This window comes from Numenius arquata, chromosome 6, assembly GCF_964106895.1.
Source record: "Numenius arquata chromosome 6, bNumArq3.hap1.1, whole genome shotgun sequence".
Lineage (NCBI taxonomy): Eukaryota > Metazoa > Chordata > Aves > Charadriiformes > Scolopacidae > Numenius > Numenius arquata.
Window position 1 is genome coordinate 44252812 of NC_133581.1, and position 25881 is coordinate 44278692.

General features: G+C 43.0%; 1 protein-coding gene across 1 annotated transcript in view; it reads right to left on the reverse strand.

The window, feature by feature from the left end:
* PAPLN (papilin, proteoglycan like sulfated glycoprotein) overlaps positions 1 to 25140 on the reverse strand; it is a 44528-nt gene extending 19388 nt beyond the window's left edge. Inside the window, 11 exon segments of the mRNA XM_074149423.1 lie at positions 1006 to 1129; positions 1666 to 1838; positions 2316 to 2396; positions 3161 to 3284; positions 3628 to 3758; positions 4682 to 4784; positions 5069 to 5129; positions 6476 to 6591; positions 18025 to 18087; positions 25014 to 25097; positions 25099 to 25140. Coding sequence (XP_074005524.1) covers positions 1006 to 1129; positions 1666 to 1838; positions 2316 to 2396; positions 3161 to 3284; positions 3628 to 3758; positions 4682 to 4784; positions 5069 to 5129; positions 6476 to 6591; positions 18025 to 18087; positions 25014 to 25097; positions 25099 to 25140 — 1102 coding nt within the window.
* Between the last annotated feature and the right edge of the window lie 741 nt (positions 25141 to 25881).

The following is a 25881-nucleotide window of genomic DNA, read 5'->3' on the forward strand; positions in this document are numbered from 1 at the left end:
GCAGTGCAGAATCCACACCCACCCCAGCCAACCTGGAAAAGAGTCAGGTGCAGGTCTTGCTCTGTCAATAGTGACAGTATGAATGATGCCTCCCCACCACATAAGAGTCAACTGGAAGGGCAAGAGAGACAGAATAGTTCTGTGTAGCTGAAGGGCATTTCCCTGTTATCTTAAGCATTGTGACTCACAAGGGAAGTGCCATATCCCTATATTGCTTATCAAGGAACTCAGTGTAGTGTGTGCAGCATACAGCAGCAGAGCTGGGGGCCTCCTGTTAGACCCAGAAGGTCAGTCTTGTGAAGAATGGATGCAGGAGAACAACCTGCAATTCTTTATACTTCCTACAAAATAAGAGTGCCCAGCAAAGACAGTATCAGCTCCTACAACCACAATATGGCAAAAGCTATTGAAATGGCCATCAGCACATAAGACCAGAACAGGCTGATAGGAACTGTATACATTAGTCACCTGGAGAGGGGTTTTTGTTTGATTGGGTTTTTTTGTTTTGATTTTTAGCTTAAAATCCATAACTTTGCCACAGCAGAATCTGTAAACTGAACATGATGTTACACTCCAGGATATCTGACAGTCCCCCTGAAGAGAGGGATTCTTCCAGGCTACGGCAGAGATGAATGATGTGATTCAGTTATGTAGGCCAAGTCAGTTTGGAGAGAACTTCTCAAGTGTTTGAAAAGGCCTGAAAAGGACATGAAGAACTGAAGCAAAACAAAGGCTATTTATGAAGGTTCTTAACAGATCCTAGTAACAAGTCTGAGGACTAGGGCATGGAAAATAAGACAGGACAAGGCAGGGGACACAGTCCTGTTGTGACTCCGTGTGTGACCCTCCCCTGGCAAAACCTTAGCTGCCCCCTGCAGATACCTGTGTGACTGTCTTCCAGCAGAAGACTGCTGGGAAGCAGCTGCAGAGGGCAGCATGCAGTCACACTGTCTTCAGGGTGTGGATATAAACCCCACAGCAGCTGCCAGAGACTTGTCCCCTTACCTCCTCCACACTCAGAGCTGCACTCACTCCAGGAACCGTAGCTCCAGCTGTAACCCGGGGCCTGTCCTTGCACGGGCAGGTAGTACTCGTACTGTACCCCTGGGTTTGGCTCCTGGCTGATGAGCTGTGAAAGCATGGAATAAAGTCAGGGAAATAACAGCAGCACTTTTCACCTTCACAGCATTTCCCCACCACGTTCAAGCTGACCTGCTTTCAAGGGTTCAAGCTGGCCTGCTTCCCTCCCATTCAAGGAGCACTAATTCTCTACGCTGCATTTTCTCCTTGCTTTCTATGGTACTCTAGAGAGCATTATTTTTCAGACAAGGGTGCATTCATCCCTCTCAGAAGCAGAAGGTCCAGCTGCTCCTGTAACAGACAGTACCCCTGCCTGGCCTGCAGCACACCATAACAAGCAGTGCCCTGGAACCTCTCCCTGCCCCAACACCATTCGGTACTGACTCTTCCCTCCCTTAAAGTCAGGGCCCAAAGGAATAGGCAGGAAGCCAACATCAAGCCTTGCCCTGCTCCTTTCTGGGCAACAGAACCAGAGCTCCCCTAGGGCCCTGTCACTTCTCCAGTCTTCTCCATGTGGTCCCCACAAATGCACTCCTACTGCCCAAAGCAAGAGAGCATCAGCGAGGGGCAGGCACAGCCACTTACCTCAATGACGAGGGGTTCTGTGGTGGGACCCCGGGAATGGAGGAGCTCTGGGGCCAGATCACCCTCCGAGCCACGGTCATAGTGCATAACCGTGCTAGCTACGTGCAGCGCTCGGCTGAAGTCAATGGTCCAATGCCCGTTCAGATAATACTCCCCTCGCACGTTCTTGACAGCTGGACAAATCCACGTGCCAGAGAAGAAAAGGCAGTAAATTAACACACCTCTAATCTGACACTTGGCTCCAGATACCACAAGACAGAGCCTACTCTAGACTTTCAGAGTATTGGCAATCCACAGAGCTCTCAGGTCCATTATTTGAACCCCAGCTCCTCTACATCAGCATTACTACCCTTTATGTGTGGCAACAATCTAATATTGCAGCATCTATCAATGCAGCAAAAATTCACACATTGAAAGAGGACCATAAGAACTCAGCAGGGATACTCCTGTTTCCACTCAACACTACACTGTAGGCATAGCAAAAAAATGGGACCATCATCCTCCAACAGTACTGCCCCCCTTGTAATGCCCTCTGCCATATCAAGTCCTCAAGGTAAACATCCCAAAGCCTGGTGTATCCGAAAACCAAATTTCAATGCAATGTCTGGAATCTAAATGGACTGAAACACAGGTTCTGACATAAGGCTTACCCAGAAAATTCCTGCTGGGCATAACTTCCTTAATTAGGATGCTGGTGGCTCCCATGGGGATGATGAAGATCTGATTGTAACCTGGAAAAATAAGAGATGATTATTCAGTATCTGCCTGTCGATGCCACACAGTCACTCTTCTATGCCAAAGACGCCCATGGTTTCATGGGTCCCTGAAGAACTGGATTATCTTTATGATAATAAAGTATCTCAGCTGTCACTTTATCTGCATTCTGAACAGCTTCACCCAAAACTATCCACAGGTCAGTCCAGGTCTAAAAAGTTCCAACTATACCTCAGCAAAGTAAGCACAAGAGTCAGGGCAAAGTCCATTTTTTAGATTTTAAAATCTTTGGGATTTCAGCAAGCATCATATTGCAGCTCAATACAGAGAGATTTGACCACAGTGCAGTTGTTATCTTGAAATGATTCAAAATTGGCCAACTGCAGAAAGTGCAGTCCCATTTCTAGCCTCGTACCGGGGAGAGGGAGGGCATCAAGACACTGGATGGGGGACAGTCTTATGAAAGAGGTATGTAGCTATATTCATATGGTACATTTCTAGCACTTGCTGGAAACCGAGCAGGGAAAGACATCAGCAGCACAGCAAGTACTTCAGTCTGTACTGAGACTAAGGAAGTGATTCCCAGGGTAAGGCCATCAATACATTTTCTGATGCTATAGCAGCTAACGAGCCACATGCCATTCGCAGACATTTCCAGCGAACATCCAAGCCTGCCTACAACGACCATGTGAGTAGTTATCCCCACCAGCTCTTGTGGCAGCTTGACTTTAGGTTTACCTCTCTCCTTCTCACCTACGCAAACTACCTAGATGAGCTGTACCTTTGGGGAGGCTTGCCACATCAAAAGTGCCCTTCACACCGTAGCAGGTGCTGCCATCTCCTCCACACTGCAGGCATTTGTCCTCCTTCTTGGCAGATTCCAGCATGTTATCACAGCCAACAGCCTGTCAGAGCACAGGGTCATTGATATGAATAAACCATAATTACAGAGAAAAGAAAGGAAAAATGGCCAAATGCCGGACTGATCTAATGAGAAAGCCTGAATCTAGGGAATCTGGAAAGTCAGGAAAAGGTGGGGAAGGAATTGTCAGAGAAAGGACAGTTGGCATCTTCTATTTCACATTCAGATACAGACAGATAAACGCTGTTTGCACGTTCCTCAGCACCTCAGAAACAGAATGATTCTGCTTTTCTGGTGTTATTATGAAGGGCCAAGTAGAAGAAAGGAAAGCAATAGAAAGACTGACAGTCACAATGGTAAAGGCAAGAGGCAACAAGATGGCTCACCTGACAAACTCCTTCTACACAGATGTCCCGCTTGCCAGGTTCACAGGTAGTCCCATCTATCACTGCTTCCTTGTGCCTGTAGTAGAAGTTTTCTCCCTTGGGAATACAGTTTAACTCACACTTATTGGGTGCTGTTAGGAGAGAAATAAACAAACATTATATACTACAGCTAATAGCTTGCTAATGCATCAGGAGCCTGGTTTTAGATCACAGGAGCAGAAACAGAGAGGTGAACTGATATTAAGTGACAGATATTGAACAAATTCCTGGGTCACAAACTGCTGTGGGCTGGAAAAGTACCCTGGTAAAGCCTCACTGTATGCAACAATTTCCTGGGGCACCTCGGCTGGCCAATGGTGGAAGGGGGATGTTGGGCCAGGTGGGTACTTGGTTATGCCTTAGTAGGACTGTTCTTATGCTCCCTTGGAATACAAAGCTTTCTAGAATAACAAGTGCTGGTACAGAACACAAGGGAGCTATTATCTTAACAGCCAGTAAACAAAACTTTAAATGCATCTTGAAATCCCTCGTAATTTGTTAAACCGCTGGGAATGATAACATATCAAAGCACAAAGTGAGGACCCTACACCTGCCTTCTGAACTGGTTCCTCAAGAAAGCACAGGCCAATTGTAAGAGATGTCGTATTTCCTGAAGCACTCATTAATTACGTGCATTTGTTTCTCATGTGCCCCACTAATATTATTTCATCTATACTGAAAAATACAGCAGAGCTTCTGCTTCTCTAACACTTTAGAACCTGACTGCAACCATTCCCAGCTCTCTTGAGCAACGTTTCTGAAAGAATTGTTGTTACAAGAGACAGCTATGTAGTGCTGCAGAGAGATGTCTCTTGGCCCATGCATCCAACGTCTTCATGAGAGCACTGCTCTGCTGCTGGCAAAAAGATTTTTTCCATGCCAACACTCTGCCTACTACTCCAGCTAAAGAAGTCCCCTGCTAGGATACTACAGTCAAAAACATTATAGTAAATTCAGAACATATTATTGATAGACAGGGATGAAGAGTAATCCTACGTGTTGTATTTGTCATTACCTCCATAATACGGAAGCCACTTGTATTTCTTTCCTTGGAATTCTGTCCCATCGAACTCTGCACATTGCTCTGCCCGGAAATCCCGGGAGTCTTCTGGACAGCTCTGTTTGGAGGAGAAAATGTTTGCACTGGGCCATTATGAAAAGGAGGAAATTGTGTACAACAAAAAAACGGGTTTTTATTTGTTATTGCTCCCATATAAAATCAGGGCCATAAATTCAATATGTTTTTGAAGGGGTACTGTTGGCAAACAGCATTCATCAGTGATGCCAGAGAAAAAGAAACTAATAATGACATATTATTTCTGAACAAGAATGATGTTTGTCTGGGGAAAAGGAGGAACAGGCAAGCAAAGACAAAAACCAGAGCACAAACAGAGCACTGTACCTGAACATTGCAAGACCGATAGCTTCGAGTTGGTCCAACACAACTGGAAGCACCTTCTGTCCTGAAAGAAAACCAACATGAAGTTCTTTGAAGAATATGCATGCAAAAAAATCACCTCATGGCAGATATTACAAGTCACCTTTGCATCAAGAATATTACCCTCGCAGTTTCCTGATGCCACAAAATAACTAAAATGCATTTGTTTTCTACTAGAGGGAACTGGCATCTTCTAGTGCCATTTTCTGCTATGGTTTGCATTCTGGCATGAACAAGACACACAGCATGAACAATTGCAGTATTGTTCTTTAGGGTCATGTTTTCACTAAATAATGGAAGCAGAACTTTTTGTCCTTTGTCCACTGACACACAGCTGAGGTGTCCTTACCGGAACCAGAAACACGCTATGAGCAAGAGGGTACTGGCCTATTTAGAATATGCACACACATCATCTATCATGCTGTTTAAGTGCACACTAGGCCCACTAGTAGGAATGGCCTATGCAAAGTGTGCAACACCCTCATTCCAGCTAAATGTCTCTAGCTGAGAATTATGGAATAAGAGTTACGGAGGAAATTGATCTGAAAAGCCAACAAATGTCTAATATCTCACCATTCCTAAAATGGAGAGACCTGTCAGGGATTCTGTCAGGTGTCTGCCATAACACACAGCTGTATATCATAATGGGCAGCCTTCAGAAGAGACATTTCTTTATTCTGGGTGGGAAGAAGCGGTGCTCCATAACTCTGGATTCTTCTACCAAAAAAAACCCCTCTTGTTTCTCTAAACATAAAGAGGCTGTTTTTTTCAGGATATTATTGAGAGTCTGGCTCTTTGTTTTTCATTTTCTTTGCTTTTATCCACAACAGGGTATCTCAGGTCCATCATTCCCAACAGGTGCTGTCCCAGCCATTGTCCTCACTGCATCTAACCCAGCTGCAAATGAGATTGCACAGTGTTAACACCACTTGAGCCAACTCCACTCTTCTGTTTCTTCTGGGGCAATTTACCTCCCTGGGAATCATATGCCTGACAAAATCTTGGCATGGTCATCGGCTCGAGAGAGAGAAACCTACTGCTCTGGATTCTCCTCCCTCTCCCCCAAGCCTGCTACACTAGACCTGGTTGAACCGCTGCTGCCATACCAATCATACCAATCACCTGATTGCACAGAGAAATGGCTGTGCTCTAGCAAAGGAGCCAAAGCAAGGACGTGTTGAAGAGAGCACTATTCAAAACAGCAGGGACAAGACTGAAGCCAAGGACCATCTCAAAGTGAACTCAGGTGACTTATTCCCCTGGAATCAAACATTAGGTCGTTTTTGTTCTACATGTATATTGGAACAGAAGTACAGGAGCTCAGTAACAGAAAAGCACATTTAAAGAAAGGAAAAGGAGGTGAGGCCTCACCTTTGGGAATAGCAGCGTCGTTGCCGAAAGCTGACTCCACCGCCACAGCTCCGACTGCACCTGGCCCATTCACCCCAGCTCCCCCAGACATCAATCTGCCGTTTCATCCGGCGGCCCTGTAAATAAAAAACCCCACAGACATAACAAATGGACATGGCAACACAGGAAAAAGAACAATGAAAACGAAGGAGAGCTCCTATGTGTTCTCTTGCTGAGACTGTCTTGCTGAGCTGTATTCCTAGTATGAAAAGTGGCAGAGAATAATACATTAGAAACATCAAGCTTCTAATATCTAGGATTATTAGCTTCCTGAAGCCATATAGCACATCCAGCTTTATAATATCTCTTAAACTGTTACTGTTTGTCTATACATAGGATATCAGCTCTTTTGAATAACCATTTGAAAGGGGATAACATCTCCCTCTCAGCTAGGCAAAAAAGGCAAATCATTACTTCAGGGACTATGAGCACTGTCACTCCACACCAGATCGATAGAGGCACGTAATCCCAAATCCTTGGCTCCATGCCAGATACTTAAGAGAAATAAAGGAAACAGTAAGGAAATGCCCGGAACACACTTTTTACTGCAACAAAATTCCATATATGGACCGTTTTTTCCCTTTTCTAACTGTGTCTGATGATGAGGTCAAGGTCTGGGCCATAATTACCTACAGCATTAATTAATTTTGCATTTAGAAAGTCTGAATGGATACTGACATTAAGAGAAATAAGCATGATAATATAGACAAAAAGTTACAAGTGCAATGGAACGAACCAAAACACATTGTCTTAGAAGCACATGAAATATCATATTTTCAGGAAAAAAAGGCCTACTGCAGCTGATAGGATCCACATACAGCATGACATGAGGGTTTAGCATGAAGAATAGCAATATCCTGAAAAAAAAAAGAATTACAAGATGCAACAGGATTAATTCTGTTTGGGAAAAGAAGCCAAATGCAGGATTACACATGGAGTGACACTGTAAAAACAGGGTTTGCTGTGCAGCTGCCCCTGTAGGGTAGTTTATGTGTATATTACACAGCTGAGAAGGTAATAAATACCATTTGGACACTTAGACATCTGGGGTAGTGAAGAGTGGGCAGGCAGAGAAACAAAAGGTAAAAAATTGTTGAGATGTAGTCTAATTCCCTTCCACACAGAGTATCCCACCAAATCTACATAACCCCTGGGTCTGGATCCCAGTCCGTCCTCCAGTTTCACACAGCCCCTTTTGATTTGAACACAGGACCCCATATTCCCATCCTCTCCGTTTCCCTGCTTCTGCTCTGTTTTCCATTCCTTCCTGTTGTCCCTCATGTAAGCTACTCCCTGATGATCACCCAACTAGTAAATGCCATCATAAGGGTTTTCTGACAAGGAACATCCTAGAAATGGAGAATTTCACCATAGTAGGAATATCAGCCCTGCATGGCTCACACTTTCCACCCACCCAGTGCACTTTCCAAGCCCTACAGAGAAGGCACAACTCCTCACTTTAAGAACATAATTTTCACTTCAGCTTAGTGATAACCGCTTTTACATAAGACATCCAGGTCTCTGCTAGAAATAGGAGCTAGCCTAATAAACTATCTAGTGAATCCGCCTCAGACAAGATGCATGGGTTAACCCTCATTTGTCACTTAAACAGTTTTTATAATTTTCTACACATGTTCTCTGCTTGACCGTATGTCCCTGAGTTACAGTCTTGTTTCTCTCTTTCTCTCTCCTCTTTTAAGGAATAATTCCCTGCTGCTGACAGAGCAACACAGTCAATCATCCTACCAATTATGCATTTGCTACCAAATTACCCACAACTGTCTAGCTGCAAAGCCACCCGAAATTCTTCCTGCCTATTACCTATATCGCTCTGAAGTGAAGCGCTTTCTTCTTGGTCCATGCTATTCAATTTCCTTTACAAAAGTTTTGTACAATTCTTTCTCGTACCTCTGCAAGCAAAATCCTTCGGGACAAGTGTTCTGGTTCAGACTGAGTCTGTTTGCCTTCACCCTGCTCACTCAATGGCACTACCCAGGTTACAGCCACTTTACATACCTTCTCTCTGCCAAGTCAACACCGCCCTGACTCCTTGCCAAAACCTTTTCCCATCCTCCCATTCCAAATACTGAGCTCAGTGTTTGTCTTCTGCATTCTCATTTGCCTTTCCAGGAGTAATCCTGTCAATAAAGTTCCAGCTTTCAGCAAGGCATCTTATTTTCCCAACTTTTTCTTTCAGGCACCTAATTCCTCCCCCTGTAATCCCTCCTCCCTTACTCTCAAAAGAATGAAACATGCTACCACTCTGTTTCTCTGCACTTTTATTCCTCTCTATCAACTGACTGATTTAGGAGCAGTATTAGCTCACTCTGGAAACAAGGGACCTCTCAGTCAGCATAAGGCAGAAAAAAACATGTAGATAAAATCCAAAGGAAGAGCATTTGAAAGTCAGATTACTGGGGGGCAATTAGGATAGAAAGCCCTTTCCTGACACACACACCAACCTGATAAATATTCCAATATCCCTCCTACAGAAGTAGGATTCTTTATTCCATCTATAGAGAGTAAAATCTACAGGGACTCTTTGTTGTAAGGCTTATGCATCCACAGAGTGCAGGAACAATAATTTTCTCAGTTATCGCTCCATTTATGTATACCCCAAAAGGAGCATCAGCCAGAATAATCCTCCCAAAGCTGTATAGTCTTAAACATTTTAATAGGGGCCCAACTCCCACATTCAGAAATCTGTGCACAGTCCTCATTATTTCAGTAACTGCATGCATGTGTATACAGGCAAATATAAAGCTGCATGTTTATAATAAATAAGAAATCTATTATTACATAATCTGATAACAAGATGTTTTTAGATGCTGTCAGCTAGTTTCTGTTCCAAAAGCCACCTCCTGCTCTCTTCAGACTCTGGAATGCTTTTATCTGTTGTCAGCCAGGATGACTAAAATCCTAGTCCCTCCTGGACCCCAAAACTAAAAATCTACAAACTTCATCACTGTTACCAATTCATTTGGTTCCATTCCTCCCTCACTTCAGCCTTACATGCATACAAGAACATAGAGTTCCTTTATCTGCATTAAGTATATATTTTAATGTTTCAGGAAAAGTGAGAGAAAGTTTACAACCATCTTACTTGACTTCTAAAAACTCCAAAAAGGACAGTCAGTTAATGCCCAACTGTTCTGTCTAGTTTTACTGCCTGTTAAGACCACAAAAACGCATACCTTCTGGGGATATGGATGATGCACGTGACCCTGGCACCACACGCTCTCAGGGCTCACTGGTAAACAGGCTGCTGCAGTATAAATGTTTAGAAGGCCAGTGATTTCATTGTTATGAACACCGCATTGCTTTCATCAGTTCCTAGATAGATGCATTGCTGATGCAGTTGCAGCAACTGCTATTATCAGGCCAACTCTATCTGATAGAACCAGCAAATAAAAAAAATCTGTGTCTCTGAGTCACTAGAGCTCCAGACTTCATCTTTAAAGACAATTCCACTATGCATAAGACACAAAAAAAAAAAAAAAAAGAATTCTGGAAAAGAGTCCAAGATAGCATAATATATGCCATGTAATATTTATTTTTATATATGGAACATGCACTGGAAGAGGAGTTAAGAACGGGACTTGACTGAGAAAGTCAGAAAATGTTGGCAGGATGTAGGAACACTTTTAAAAGGGTCCTTGAAAGACTTCTCACTCAGTCTGATGAGATGGATAGGAAACTATGCATGGGAAGAGGACTGTGCTTCCCAGACAGATGCATTGCAGGCACGCAGTGATCCACAAAGTTCATATAACCAAATGTGCACTAGCGATTCAGCATGAATAATTTCCTAACCCCTTGTTGCAACTCAATTGCAACTCAAATACTGGCAAGCTATCAAAGCAAACACCAATTTATTATACAGTCCAAAGTGAGCAGTGAAGGTCTGCAGTACCAGGGCCAAACAACCTAAATCTCAGCCAAGTTCTTACCCCTAGTGTTTCCTTTACCCCTCAGGCACCTTTAGGGGCCTAGAGATAGTCAACCTGAATTATCGTGTGATTCTTTGTGCTGCCTTTCCAGGCTGACAAGCAGCAACAAAACATCATGTTACACCACTCCAACAGTCACTCCTCAAAGCTGATATCCACACTATGCCTGAGAGGTTTTGGACAATGCTAGTGCTTGCTTTTAGCTCTGCAGATCACAGAGCTTCGGTCCATTGAGCTACAACCGAAGTATCTTTTTGGACACTGAAAATTTTTTACTGTGATTTCTTGAGTTGCATCACATAGTTACTAGAATTCATTCAGATCTGATACAAATCTTGCTGCCGTCACTGAGGTCACAGTGGGAAATCCTTGACATTGGAAGTTGACTACTACAATTGTTACCCACTGAAAAGAGATACTGCTGTCAATGATCGGTAATGTGAGGTTGATTCCCCAGGTGTTACTGTTATTTTATGCAGCATTTCCATGGCTTAAAACCATAGTAACATTCAGACTCTCTCTTTAACCTTTCTTAATATTTCTCAAATAACATGACATCCTTTTATTTAATAAATATCTGCTTTCTGTGGCTTGCAGTTTCTGAAATAAGGTTAATGTTTATTTTGACACACCCTTGAAATGTAGCCCCATTGACGAAACACGTATGAACGAAGTGTGAAAACTAAACACTTTATAAAAGAAAGTTATCACCACAGTCATTTATTCAGTAATGGTTTCATTGCCAAAGTCTTGGCAAGTAGTAAGTCCCCAGTAAAAAATGCAGCTTTGCTAAGGTTGAATTATAATTGCTTAGAGGAAAGTTAATTGCTTAGAGAAAAGTTAATAAGGGAAGGAGGATAAAAAGAAAGAAAACTGTCAGTGTTCCCCCAGGGCTGGCTGCTCCCTGTGGGCTGGGGGCCAGTAGCAGGGGGCTCTCCCAGGGCTGCAGGGCAAGCCAGGGAGCAAGGAGGCTGGGGGAGAGCCAAAGCCAGACCAGGACATGGGACTGCAGGTGGGCCTGGCTCGTCAGGGCCCATGGCTGGGCAGGGCAGGGCTATGGGGAGCCAGAGCCAGCCCTGCTGTAGCATCGCTAGGGCAAGGGCTGACAGCCCTGGGGGGCTGCCATGGGGTCCGGGGCTCTGGGCAGGACAGGGTGAGGCTAGTCATGGCCAGTAAAGCCTAGTGGTGCTGCCAGGGCATCCACGTGGAGTGTATTCTTAGACCTTGTGCTTTTCAGGATGTGAACCATTTCCTTCTCCTTTCTGTATCCAGAAGATCTACCCAGTAGGACAATGACGATCACCTCTAATGTTTCCATAGAGCTAAGCACTGCAAGACATGCAGCATTCACTGCTCAGAGTTAATTGAAAGGGAGCTGAAAACATTCGGTGTATATCACATATTTATAATGTAGATAGATGATAGTATTCCAATAGATGCATTTTCAAGATAAATCCATCTGCAACTGGCTATGCTAATAGCCGAAAATGCAACAAAAAATAAGCTAATTAATCAGACCCACATCAGTAAAGCATTTTTTATTATTCTGTCTTAACCCTTGATCTTGGCTCAGACACAGCAGGCTTGCAAAGAGCTTTGAAGGTGAAGAATGCCAAGTACCATTTTTATGAATAATGAATAAGCAATCAAAGAATTGCATTTGAGCAAAACTAGAAAAACAAGAATGAAAGTGAACAAGATGGTGACAGCAGGAAGTGAAATACAAAACGATACAGAAGAAGAGAGTATCTTATTAGGACAAACTGCTTCACAAAGAGGAGAAAAAACCCCAAGGCTTCATTAGGTTTAATGGTTTGTGGGTTTTGTGGTTTGGGGAATCTCCTTTCATTCCCTTCTATCACCCCAGCCATGGCTTGTTAGCACATCCCCTCTAACAAATCCACTAAAATCCACTATTTCCCTTACATCTTCAGCTCCCCGAAACACTTCAGGTTCTCCCTATATCACTTAACCCATTCCCTCATTGTTTTCAACTCTTTTCCATGTTCCCTGTGTTCACCTCCCCCCAACACTCATCACTCTTCTACCTCTTTATGGGCTGTTCCACCATATACCTGGCCCCTTCCACATCCCCTGCTGAGCAGGATGCTGTGCACACCTCATCCGCTGCAGAAATAGGTACCTGCTGGCTTGCTGGCCAGTGGGCAGAGCAGATAAGTTACTTTTCAGAAACAGAAAGCCTTCCAGAAACTCTGGGTGGCCTGGAACTGAGTAGGGTATAAAAAGAGTTCTCTACAAAGATGCAGCCATTGCAGAGAAGTCAAATTAATTCTTGGAATCGTTGTGGAAGAAACTGGGGACATTCAGAAAACACCACAAAGAGGGGAATTGTGAGAAAACTTTATGACCCCAAACTTGTTTGGAAAAGTGGACAAAACACACAGTATGAAGTCACCAGAAGTTGTTTATCCAAGGGACCTAACAGGAACTGGAGGCTGAAATGGGTAAACTGTTACATACTAGCAGACAACCCTCTCGGCTAAAAGCATTTTGGCATCTGATTATTGGAAAGTGGAAAATCTGACACCAGTTTACAAAAGGATCCCAGGGAGCCCAAGGAACTGTACACCCACATAATGTAAAGCTGACGTCTACTGAAAAATTAATAGAAATTATAACAAAGAACAGAATTAGCCAGCACCTGCATAAATACAGTCTATTTGGGAAAAAGTCAGTAAGGCTTTTTTAAAGGCAAATCCTTCTAAGACTATTGCAGTTCTTTGAGAGATTCACAAACATGTCAACAAGGGTAACTTGTCAAATACACTCAGACTTCCAAAAAAGCTTTCAGCAAAATCCTTCACCTAAAGCTTTGAAAGAAGACAAGCAGCCAGAAGGAAAGTCCTTGCATGGCTGATGAGCAGGTGGCCCAAAGACGAAAACAAAGGTAGGAGTGAAATCTCCATCCACTGCAAGAATTGACATCAGCAGCAGAATTCTGTAAGGAACCTGAACTGCTCAACACATTTATAAGTTACGCCAAAAACACAGATGTAACAAAGGCAGCTGATAAGGGTAATTCAGGGTAGTAAAGGACAATAGAGAAGGAGGAACATACTGCAAAGAACAACGGAATGTTGTTCCATTATAGTATAAGTGACTTGTCACTACAAAATGACAGTTGAGACCATGTAGGTAATCCTATCCTAAAAAAATAAAATTATTACATATGAGCTGATCTTTACCACTCAAGAACAGAATTTTGGTGTTATGATAGAAATTCTGTGATGCTAGAAGTCTACATGGCTTCAAGGTAACACTGACCAAATTCAGGGAAGAGAAATAGAGACCTCTCCAGCTCAAAGGGTTCATAAGTTATAAATGACTAGAAGCATATTGGGGGAAATTGTACTTAACTTACCAATCTTCTTATAGCTTTTTTCTATACATGTGTTTGTGACATAGCTAGAGATAGGATACAGGGCAAGATGAACTGGTCCTACCCAGTACAATTATTCTTATGCACTTTTTCTACCTTTCCCTCAATAGTAGCATTAATAAAATCTCATTCTCTTTCTCCCTTCTCACAGTAATTTTCACTGTTTCTGTATGACCTTAAATTTGAGGTCCTTCTGCCCCTTCTGCCCCTCCTGTCAGATCTAGTTGAGGGGTTTAGAAGTTTAGTCAATAGATTAACAGTGTTTAAACAATAACTATGCTCATTTCTTTAGAAGAAATTAAAAACAGCACTAGAAATGCAGACCCATAGAAAGCAATACTGTCAGATGAAATGTATTTGAATATGCTTTTCAGTCAAGCCCCAGACCAACCTTCACTTTCAGCACATCTGCAGTACAATCTAGGAGCAAATGTAAGTATTGGACATGATCTAACTATCAGCTAATGTCTACAGATCATAAAAGATTAAACAAAACTCTTCCTCTGATGAGCAGTTTTTCCTTGAAATAGTTCCATGGTACGGGCAGATAAGACATTTCCAATCTGGAAAGAAGGAATTCCAGATGCAAAAATTTTCCAACGTGAAATCACACTTGTAAAAAAGAAATTGAGGCAGAGAGAAACCTGATGGACGTCATGTTTACTAAATATAAAGCAACCCCAAAGCATACAGTACACACCTACAATCATGCCAAATACATGCATGCAACAATAATAGAAGAGTTTTTCACATGGAAAAGCTTCAGAATTTATTTTTTCTAAATCACCAAAAGCACCATTCTATCAGCAGTAGCACTAATGGACAGGGCTCAGGCAGTTTTACATCATTTCATCCTTCTCTGAAAATACAGGAAAAATCATGACAAAAACACTTGAACCTGGCATTTTCCATTACTGCCACTGTTCACAACCTTCCCAGAAGCAATGACAGGATGGCCTGAAATCGCACTAGACAATTCTGTCTCAGTTCTGCATTAATATCTAGGGTATAAGAAGGAGAGACAGCCATATATAAGATGAAGAGACATCTTTGTTTTGTCTTTGTACAGTCCCTTCTGACTGTGCAGCTGTAGTTTCTAGTACTACAGTCTTTCAGTACTTAAAGGGGGCCTACAGGAAAGATGGAGAGGGACTCTTTATCAGGAAGTGTAGCGATAGGACAAGGGCTAACAGTTTTAAACTGAAAGAGGGGAAATTTAGATTAGAAATGAGGGAGAAATTCTTTACTGTGAGGGTGGTGAGACACTGGAACAGGCCGCCCAGAGAAGCTGTGGATGCCCCATCCCTGGAAGTCTTCAAGAAATGGGGTTTTGAGTAACCTGTTCTAGTGGGGGGTGTCCCTGCCCACGGCAGGGGGGGTTGGAAGTAGATGACCTTTAAGGTCCTTTCCAACTCTAACCATTCTATGATTCCATCACCACAGTGCAAACAATAAAGAAGCTGCAAGTAAGGGGTCACGTCCTCTTCCAGATCCTTCAAAGCCTGGTGAAAAGAGAGACACACCACAGGTACTGTACGGTAAGACCCACTCCATATTCTAGCAGGGAAGAAGGGAAGAAGAGTCTAGTGGGTCCCACTGAGGATAGAGCACTGAGCAGGAAATTCTCAGCAGCCAGTGGTTTCGACAAGCAGGAGTCTCTCTCTTGCCGCTTAATGCTGCCTGCCATGTCTGGCAGGTAAACCAGCCACTCTCAGACTGCAAGCAGAGAGAAGATGTAGGCAATAGCCTCAGCTGCTCTTCAAGTCTTAGCCCCGTCAACATTTCTGCCCTTATTCTGCTCACTGCTTTCCCTAGCCTAACAATCAATAACCTAAAAACAAGTTCAGCTACTCCACTCCAAAAGTAGAAAAGGTGAAAACCAGCAGGCATCAATCTACACCCTTTAATCACAAGCAGACATGAATCTCCATAGACCCATCCTTGTGTAAGTCTGCAGTTCACACATTTATAGCTGTACTCCCATTAGCACTATCAGTCTCAGTGTTTGCAAGTTCATGTGTTCCTGCTTCTGGGACAAAAGGTGCCCAAGAAACAATTGTTGTTTGCATTGGTGGACAGGATGGATCTCAGAGGTGAGTGGTTCATTCTGGAATGAGTCTAGTCTGTGCCTTTTCTGCTGCTTTTAGTTCTCCTACCACCACTTTCTTCCTGGGGTGTACATTATTCACTGTATAGCTGGAGGTGACCCCCCCCTTTCTACCCATTGCTGCTATACTGGCAGCTCATTGGTACGAAAATCAAAACAATTGCTGCTGTCTCTGCTGCAAGGCTGCCCTGGATCTAATACTTAGCCTTAATTTCTTAGAGATATGTACATTAAAGGAATTGTTTCTCCTTCAGTGTGGGGAAATGCACCATGCCACCTGACAATCTCATACCTCTGCCACTGAGAATTACAAAAGAGCAGCACAGGGAAGGGACCTTTTCAATGCTATATGACATGGATTAAAGTTACTTTTCAATAAGCCTGCCATCTCAGATGAAGCTCTAAAGGAGTGGAGAACTGTGTAGAACTGCAAGCAATTCTCCAACTAATTTTCCCACCGTGCAGTATTCCCTGCCTCAGATTTCAGTCTCACCCTCTCCTTCCCTTCCTTTCTCCCACCACATAAGTACAAAAAGTGCATTTATAGCAACAGGGTAGCCCTGCTGCTCTTCTGCAGCAGTGACACAGAGGCACACAGACACTGCTTTTCCAGAGCTGCCCCACCTGTGAGAGTTCAGGCAGCTCCACTACTCTTCTGGTGCATCGCCTGATCTAGCACAGACTTGAGTTGCCATCGGTACAGTCAGTCCTGCCAGCTCCAGCTCTCACAAGCTGACTGTTTCTTGCTATGCTTCAGCCTACTTGCATTAGCATCTGGTAAGGAACAGCCCATATGAAACCAACACCATTTCTCTCTTCCCTCCCAGAAAAAAAAATGGGGAATTACTGCCACAGAGTGCCTCAGTGTTGCTGCATCTTCCTGCTGCCTCATGGCTTGGACAGATCCAGCATGTCAGGGAAACTAGAATTAAGTGGTGGCCAAGCAAAACCTTCTCCCTTCATTCAGCATGGCTTCAAGAGGAGGTACTGATTGCATGCAGGGGACAGTCTAATGCTACAGAGAAATGTCAGCCTTCACAGTTGCAGGGTGTTTCAGTCATTTCCCTTCCAAAAGATCACCAGGTTGGAGATAGGCAGGTGAACAGATGAACTGAATATAGTATATTCTGTTTCTGGTTCTCTTAACATACAGCACCATCTTCTATTAGATGTGAGATGGCAAGATCTCATTTAAGCATATTTCCATCTGTAAGATGGGAAACCTATGAAGACTAGCAAACTCTGCTTGATTTCTGGCCTCTCAACCTCGATCTTCAAAGAAGGCCTAGAAAGGATTTGCAAATGCTGAATCTGGGAACAGAAATTCATAATCCTACTGGAGATTAAAAGTTAGGGACTCATTAATTTTAATAGCATATTTATAATTCCTCACTACTCCCACAAAACACTCCAGGTGATAATTACTTCTTTTTTTCCCCCCCTCTCTGTTCCTTACACCTAACAAACATATCACATCTTCCTTCGCTAACACTTCTACTCTAGTCAGCAGGTCACCTTTTACCTCAGATGTCCAACTTATTAATATAATTGAAGTTAAACTCAGAGAAACTGTTCTCAAGCTGCAGTTACTTCAGAAAGATCCCAGTTCTGTCTCAGAAAGGAAGAGGTTCCCAGTTCCTAATAGCTGTGCTCTTTTTCTGACAATATCAAATTGGCTTAACAGAAAGATTACGTCCCCCAGTAAAGCTAAACCACATGGCTTAGACCACTAAGACCAAAGAAAAGAGAAAAACCAGCTAACCAAAGATTCATTCTTTTTACTTCAAGTGAGAACTCTCTGCAGCTTTGAAGCAGGAGACAGCAATTACTGCTTTGCAGATAACAACCCCTAGAGCCAAAGGCAATACCAGAATTTTGTTATTTAATTGCCATGTTAAACTTTTCATAACGTACAACAGTAGGTCTGATGACTTGAACCCATTAGCTCTTTCAGGAATATCTCCTACAAAATACTTGAGTTACAGATGTTGACAGTCCTTAACAGAAGTATCTTTTATTTCTCGTAACAGTGTTCAGAAGAGCTTTTACTTACTGAAAATGCAGAAGGTGGTATCATTACCAGCAGGAGCAGAAGGAACAAGTTCTTCATGTCTGCCTGTGGGAACAGAAAGATTATTGATCAGAATTGCTTGCTTCTTTGCTGCTTGTATGGCTGAAACGCTAAGATACCATATAGTAAAAATGGAGGGGGAAATAAAATCAAGGTGAGAGAAGAAAATCGGTTTTATCACTACACTCTCTGGATAAATGAAGGCAACTGCCAAGACTGAAATTACCCTGCACAGAAAGCCAGAATGTAATTACTGAGTGCAAACATTTCCCTGAACTTTCCTCTGGTATTACGAGCACACCATCCCCGGGCACAGTGTACGATGCATGCTGTTGCATGTCTGCCCTCCCACCCCTTTACATATACACATGATAAAATGCTTGAAGATTGCAATGACTTCAACCAACCCAAGGTAAAAAATTCCACAGTTAACATTTCTGTGCCCTATATTCATCTCGGAGAAGTTTCATGTCTGTCTTTGTGTTATCTTGCTTGTTTAAAATCCTACAGTTCATCACGGACAGCTATGGCTAGATTCAACCATCATCAGTAGTTATATCCCTTACGCAGAGCTAGAACGGAGATCATGCCACACATACTGGTATGGCAGCATATAACAGGACACAACAGCTCCTAAACATCAGGGCATTATGCACATTTGGGACCACAGTACTTCATTGGTGCATTGCCTATTGCTGCTTTATTCTTCTTCTTTTGAGTTGCAGCAACCAAGCCCACACCAACCACCACTCATCAACGTTTACAGTTGTGACCACAGACACTTCAGCCACTAGAGACTGCCTGTTTCTCATGACCATTTTCTCATGACCAGTTGATTGAGCCCAGAAAGAAGTGGTGGACTAGTTATTCCTAGCATAGCTTTATCTAATCTAAGCTTCTTTTTAACTTGGGAAAGCAAAGGAAAAAGGAAAGATGGAGAAATCTTCCTTTTACAGTGCATAAAAGCATCAAGGAAGAAATGTTTATCTAAGTCATTGTAACAACATCTGTTTTAATATTAAAATTCCATATATAGCTCCTTTAGCCTGGCCTATTAAATTCAGATAAAATACAGAATGTGTATCACAATTAACAATGATAATACTGATATAAAATAATTGTTGCATGAGAATATCAAATCAGAAACAAAATATACCCAAAATGAAATGTGCTTGATCTAGCATTTGTGTATTTCAGGTTACTTTATGATGGGCAACCATTTTTCTCATAGTGCTAGGCCTCGCAGAATCACAGCTCGTTACAACTTTCTAAGTTCATACAGACCATAGATTTTGAAACTTTCAACATTCACAGTGCTGGGGATAAAAAGCTTGTTCTTTAATGTTTTTTTCCCTTTTGGATGCAAAAACTATTAAGTGCTGAAAATCCAGTTGCACCAAATTCTCTGTGCAAAATAGCAATGAATAGAGAAAATGTAATTGGGAAAACAAGCACTGATAAGCTTCTGCCCCTATATACTGAGTGCCAATCATATGATTCGTAAGAAAATGAAACTATAGGAGCTTTTTATATGAACAGACTTTCATTCATTTTGGATTAGTCCTTCTGAAGAAACTGAGGGAAGATTATGTACCCTCTGTCACCCACACACGCTACTACTTCTTTTCAACAACCTGGCGATGCCCTCCACAAGAGGTGAAGTACACTCACTATGCTGTAGAGTCCAACAGCCAAAACACAGGCTAGATCTGTGTCATAAACTTCTCCAACTGCCAAATCCTTTCAGAGGGGAAGGACAGCCAGGAGCAACTCTTTTGCTATAAGTTCCATACACGAGAACAGCAAAGCTTTCCTGAAGCAGGTTATAACATCCTCACACCACTAGCAAAGGGCACTGTGGGAAGAGCATCTTCCTTGAATGGTATTGGTGTCAAACAGAGGTAAATCTTTGACACTGATCAGCTTCTCCTCCTACTGCCCAGAGAAAAAAAAAAAAAATCTCTTCCCCAGCATTCCTCTCTCACATCTTCCATTCCAGGCACCTCTCAGGTTCACAGAGATGGCTGTGGAAATCACATCCCTTGTTCTGCTGCTAATGGACTGCCCGCTCAGCTCCTTCTGGCATCTGAGCCAAGACGCAGATGAGAAACTGGGCCCAAACCCCATAAGGCTCTTGGAGAAGAGGCTAGAGAAGAAGCTCACCAGGGCTAGCAGTAGCCTCACTTGCCAAGTAGTTTGTATCTTGGAGGTTTTTAGACAGATAAGGTAAAAAGATTCTGTGAGGACATAACAAGAGACAGCACCCAACACCTGGGACAATCCCCTGCATCAAAGAGGGTCAACATCCTGCATGACACCCTTGTCTCTAAATTTGAGAGACACGGATTTGATGGAGGGACCACTCAGTTGATAAAGAATTGGCTGGATGGCCTCATTCAAAAGACTTGGGTTCCACAGCTCAATGTCCAAGTGGCGTTCCTGCAGGGTTGGTACTGGGACTGGTGCTGTTTAACATCTTTGTTGGTGACATGGACAGTGGGATTGAGTGCACCCACAGCATGTTTGCCAACAACACCAAGCTGTGGGGTGCAGTCAACACGCTGGAGGGAAGGGATGCCATCCAGAGGGACCTGCACAGGCTTGAGAGGTGGGCCTGTGTGAACCTCATGAAGCTCAACAAGGCCTGCACCTGGGTCAGGGCAATCCCAAGCACAAATACAGGTTGGGTGGAGAACGGATTGAGAGCAGCCCTGAGGAGAAGGACTTGGAGGTGCTGGTTGATGAAAAGCTCAACATGAGCTGTCAATGGGTGCTGGCAGCCCAGAAAGGCAACTGCATCCTGGGCTGCATTAAAAGAAGCATGGCCAGCTGGTCAAGGGAGGTGATTCTACCCCTCTTCTTTGCTTTCGTGAGACTCCACCTGGAGTACTGTGTCCAGCTCTGGAGCCCCCAACATAAGAAGGACATGGACCTGTTGGAGCAAGTCCAGAGAAGGGCCACTAAGATGATCAGAGGGCTGGAGCACCTCTCCTATGAAGACAGGCTGAGAGAGTTGGGGTTGCTCAGACTGGAGAAGAGAAGGCTCTGGGGAGACCTTATAGTGGCCTTTCAGTACTTAAAGGGGCCTACAGGAGAGATAGGGAGGGACTCTTTATCAGGAAGCATAGTGATAGGATGAGGGGTAATGGTTTTAAATTGGCAGAGGGGAGATTTAGATTAGGTATCAGGAAGAAATTCTTTAGTGTGAGGGATGGTGAGACACTGGTCCAGGTGCCCAGGGAAGCTGTAGATGGCCCATCCCTGGAGGTGTTCAAGGCCAGGTTGGACGGGGCTTTGAGGAACCTGATCCTGGTCTAGTGGTAGGTATCCCTGCCTGTGGCAGGGGAGTTGGAACTAGGTGATCTTTAGGGTCCCTTTCAACCCATGATTCTATGAAGCAGCAAGAGGTTACAGCTCTGGTGCTTGCTTGTATTTTTGTGCCATTGCACTTGCATGGGAATTGCTGTCCTATGTCCCAAATTTAGCATTAAAAAGTTTAGACCATCCGCCCTATTACATTCATCAACAGATTCCAGGAAGGACGGTCAGAAGGAAGAACAGAGCCTTCTCTACCCTATTAAATCCTGCACTGCAAAACAAATCTTGCGTCTTATTCTTTGAGCTTCAACAAACTTATTCTTTTAAAAGCTTCCTCAGATGTAGTATTCAGCACTGATCCCTTTTGCCTTACTTTCAACCACAAACAACACAGATGGGACTGGGGAATCTGTCTGAAACCCTCAAAAAAGGTTTAAGTTCTGTTTCTGGGTTTAACGGCTTTTTCACTTCTTGTAGGACCTGGGATAGAGCAGCATATGTTTATTCTCCTTGTTTGCCATTCTTCTCAGTGAAGTCTGGGTGTGCGGGGGAAGGAATGAAAAGGACAGTGTTTTGCAGAGCTTTCACTTGTAACAACAGCAGCTGCTGCTCCCTGTGCCTCCTGCCTTTCTTCAATGCTCTTCAACCCTCCCAGCTCCCTTTTCCCACTGTGCGCTAGAACAGCATCTCCACCCCCCTCCACCCAGAAACAGCAGCAGGGCCTGAGGGGAAACGGTGACTTTATGCTCAAGATATGGAACAGCTGCTGGAAAGCTCACATGGAGGAATTCCTGCCATGGTGTTAAAATATGAAGTCATCTCATCGAGTGGGATTATGAGAATCAGTTCACAGTAAGTAAGGAACAACCAGAATCTTCAACCAGACCCAGAGGTATGCCCAGCTGAAACCTCCATTCCATACACCAGAAGAGATTCAAATTGCCTAGACAACTACATCTGGCATTAACTGCTCACATTAGATGAATGAAAGGGTTGAAGTGGTGATGGCTGGTTCCAGCCTTCTTTAAGCTTGGTCAAAAAGAGTCAGTCCACACATGAACTATGGAGCTGTTTTCTCTAAGAGATACTGACTCAAGCTCCTCTGAACACTGGAGAAATTCAAACTTGAATCTGTTAGCAGCTCAGGACCTTTATATCTATTCCAAAACAGTATGGATCAAATCATATTTTGAGGAAACTGCAGAAACTTCTGAAAGGATGTTCTGGTGCCCTTTCTGATCTGCCTCCAAAGGATGTATTTCTCCCTGGCACTGTGGACAAGGAGGGTTAGATGGCCATAAAGGAGATGGCTGGAATTTCATAACTCTAGACAGAACACAAAAACTGCAGCACAACTGGAAACTGTGATAAGTGCCCTTATTTCAGGGCTTAACACTGAACCAACTCAGGAAAGAAGTTTTTGCCTTAACAAAAAGAAGGTCTAGAAAAGACAGATGGCCAGAAATCTTGGAGATTTCTCTATAGTGTAGCCAGCAGTGAACTGTTGTAGAAATATTTTATTTAGTTACAAACGCTTATCCAGGGCCAGGCAGGCTTAGCAAGATGAGTCAAATCTTCAATAAGACCAGAGTATGTTTCAGAATCACGGATAATTTTAATGACTCCTATATTTACTTTATGTGTGCAAATCCTGCCATCCTATGCACAAACAAGGTTCAAGATTGTTTACTTAAACTGGGCCTTTTTTCCAAATAACCTCTCAAAATCCATGTTCCTAGGGAAATAAGACCTACGTTGCCTGTATATATATGTAAAAATAACTTTGAATCAGCTGCCTAATTTCAGGGTTTCAAAAGCATAAACTTAACTTTTGTTTGAGGAAAAAGACACTGGGCTGGGATGAAGAGGCATACTGGACTTCTAACCCATTTAGATGATGACTTTTTCATTTCAATAGGAGGGAATCCAAGCTTGAAAGAGGTTACAAATAACTCAGCTTTGCTTAAACAAGAGCTTAAGATGTTTAGACACTACAGATCACAAAGTCAAAATAAAACAGGTTTCGTGAGTTCTATTGCTCACAGATTTATTGGTCTGGGTTTTGCTCTGTTCTTTTTGAAAATAATTGGATAGCCAGTGCTATGTGTTTGTTCTGGCTTAGCACATAAGACAGACAAGTCTTCTGCCTGTGAACCGCGTTTCTAAATCCTCCTTTGGACAAAGACACATACCACATACGTGGGTCAGGGACTGTTTCGGGAGTGGTTCATAGGCAGAAGATAAAAAGCCCCCAACAGGGTTCCCACTTTTCTATTGCCACACAAGATTTAGCTGGGCATGCAGGTTAGTGGCAAAGCCACCCAGAAATACTAGCTTCAGAAGGTCCATAAAGCTCATTTCATCTCCCAGCTGGGGATTTGAATGACCCAAATTGGATCTATTATTCCCACCTGAGGTAACCCCAACACAGAAGATGCCTTTGCACATGGCTTGTGAGCCACAGATGAGCCACTTCAGCAATAAATATTTGCCTGTTGCAATATAGACAGAAATTGCTTATTGTAAAGTTTAGCACATCTAGCACTAAATCAAAAGCTGTCACTGTGATCCCGCTACTCACACCTTTTCAAATTTCCTTCCCTTTCCTCCACTCCCAACTCCACTCCTTCAACACCCGCCCTTAACATATCATATCTCACTCAGTTGTTATATTTTTAGAAGTTTGGTTGAAGGAGGTGGGAAGTCACAAAGGATGGTACGTTCCCCCATTATCCACTGGCATAAATTTTGTTAGTCGTTGACTCAGAGCAAAGTCTTTTGGCTTTCAGACTCATTACATTTTCTAAAGACATTATGATTTTTGCTTTGCTCTCAAAACATCCAGCATATCTTGGTTCCAGCTTGCTTTTGTTTGCCTTGTCTGCTCAGTTGCACCTTTTAAGTTTTGGGTGGAAGAGTTAAAAAGGGAAAATATATACATACAGCAAAAAGATGAGATGAAGTCGGGGAGAGAAAGGGGCTCTGTGGAGCAGAGATCGAGGGTAGGGAAAAACCTCCTTTTACTTAGGCTGGGAGCCAAGTTGGGAGAGCGTGAGAATCGCAATACGTCACACAGCCTGGAGGAACAAGAAACCAATCACCCTTTTAGGCAGCAGATACCACATTGAAGATACTTCTTAATAGGCCTGTTTTCTTCCCTGAATATAGTAAACCATCTTTTGTTTGACATTTTTCCAAATAAAATCCTGGGTCTGTTGTCCTTTGGGCTAGGGCGGATAAGCCAATTAACGTGCATGTGCCTGTTGAAGTGGGAGGATGCTGAATTTCCTTTGCCTTGACCATGCAGTGAGCCACATTCATAAAGAGATGTTTACATACAAAGCAAGGGGTAAATGTTTATAAACATGTTTAAATACAAGTCTCTTTGAAAGGGCTTAATGGGAAAGGAGAGAGAGTAAAGGAGAACAAGACACAAACTGAGTAACAGTTTTATGGAGGTATCTTTACCATTGGTATCCAGATTTATTAATTCACTCTAAATACATGACAGGAGTTGAAGTACCCTCAGCAAGAAAGTAATCCTGCTGAGATATACTTTCAGCCATATTATGCATATTGTGAAAGATAAACTTTTAGTTAGAATAACTTTAAAATTCACCTTGTTAGATGAAAAAATAGTTACAAAAACTTACTAATGAGCAGCGCAGCAGAGCACCAGCTGGCTGGAGAACTGAGTAGTGGTAACATATAAGCATCTTCTAGACTGCTCTGTCAATAGGCTTTCATCTCAGCCTTCAGCCTGATTCATAACAGGCACATAAATCTGCACCAGGCCATCGCTTACTGTGGCTGACGCAGACTGATAATGCTCTTACAGAGGACTTCTACAGCATTGCCAAATGCAGCAACACTGGGGAAAGTGGTACCTGCCTCTGTCCTACAGTTTTAATTCAAATAACAAAATCACACAAAACTGTAGCTGAAAAATCATCAGGTGCAAGAGCGAGATCAGACTGTGAAACACACAGAAGCTCTAGTCAAGCCTCACATCATATCCTAACAGTGGGCAGGCGAAGCAGCAGATCTGCTTCTTTCCCAAAATCCACAATGAAGTATCTAAGATTTAGGTCAGTGAAGCAGCATCTTTCAAGTAAATGTGGTCGCTATGTCAGCCCTTTACCGCAGCTAATACAGTATTTCATGAGGACAACTTTCTGTCTACCTATTAATATCAGCTGAGATTCAATTTTCTGCAACCAGCCTTCCACTATTAGGTTTGCAACCAGAGATTTATTATAAGGAGTAAAGATAGGATTCTGCCATCTATTTTGGTAGTCTCACTGTGCTTAGCTGTTAATTAAATCTGGGAGCACATAGGGATAACGACAAGTGCACACAGACTAATTTAGACAGTTAACATTGCAACAAGAAGCCACACGCTGCCTATGGAAAATACACGACAAGGATATAATATCCCAAACACTAACATTATTGAAGAGGAATGGCTAACAACCCTTTACATTTACTACTCTCCTGTCACAGCTCAAGCTTCATTTATGA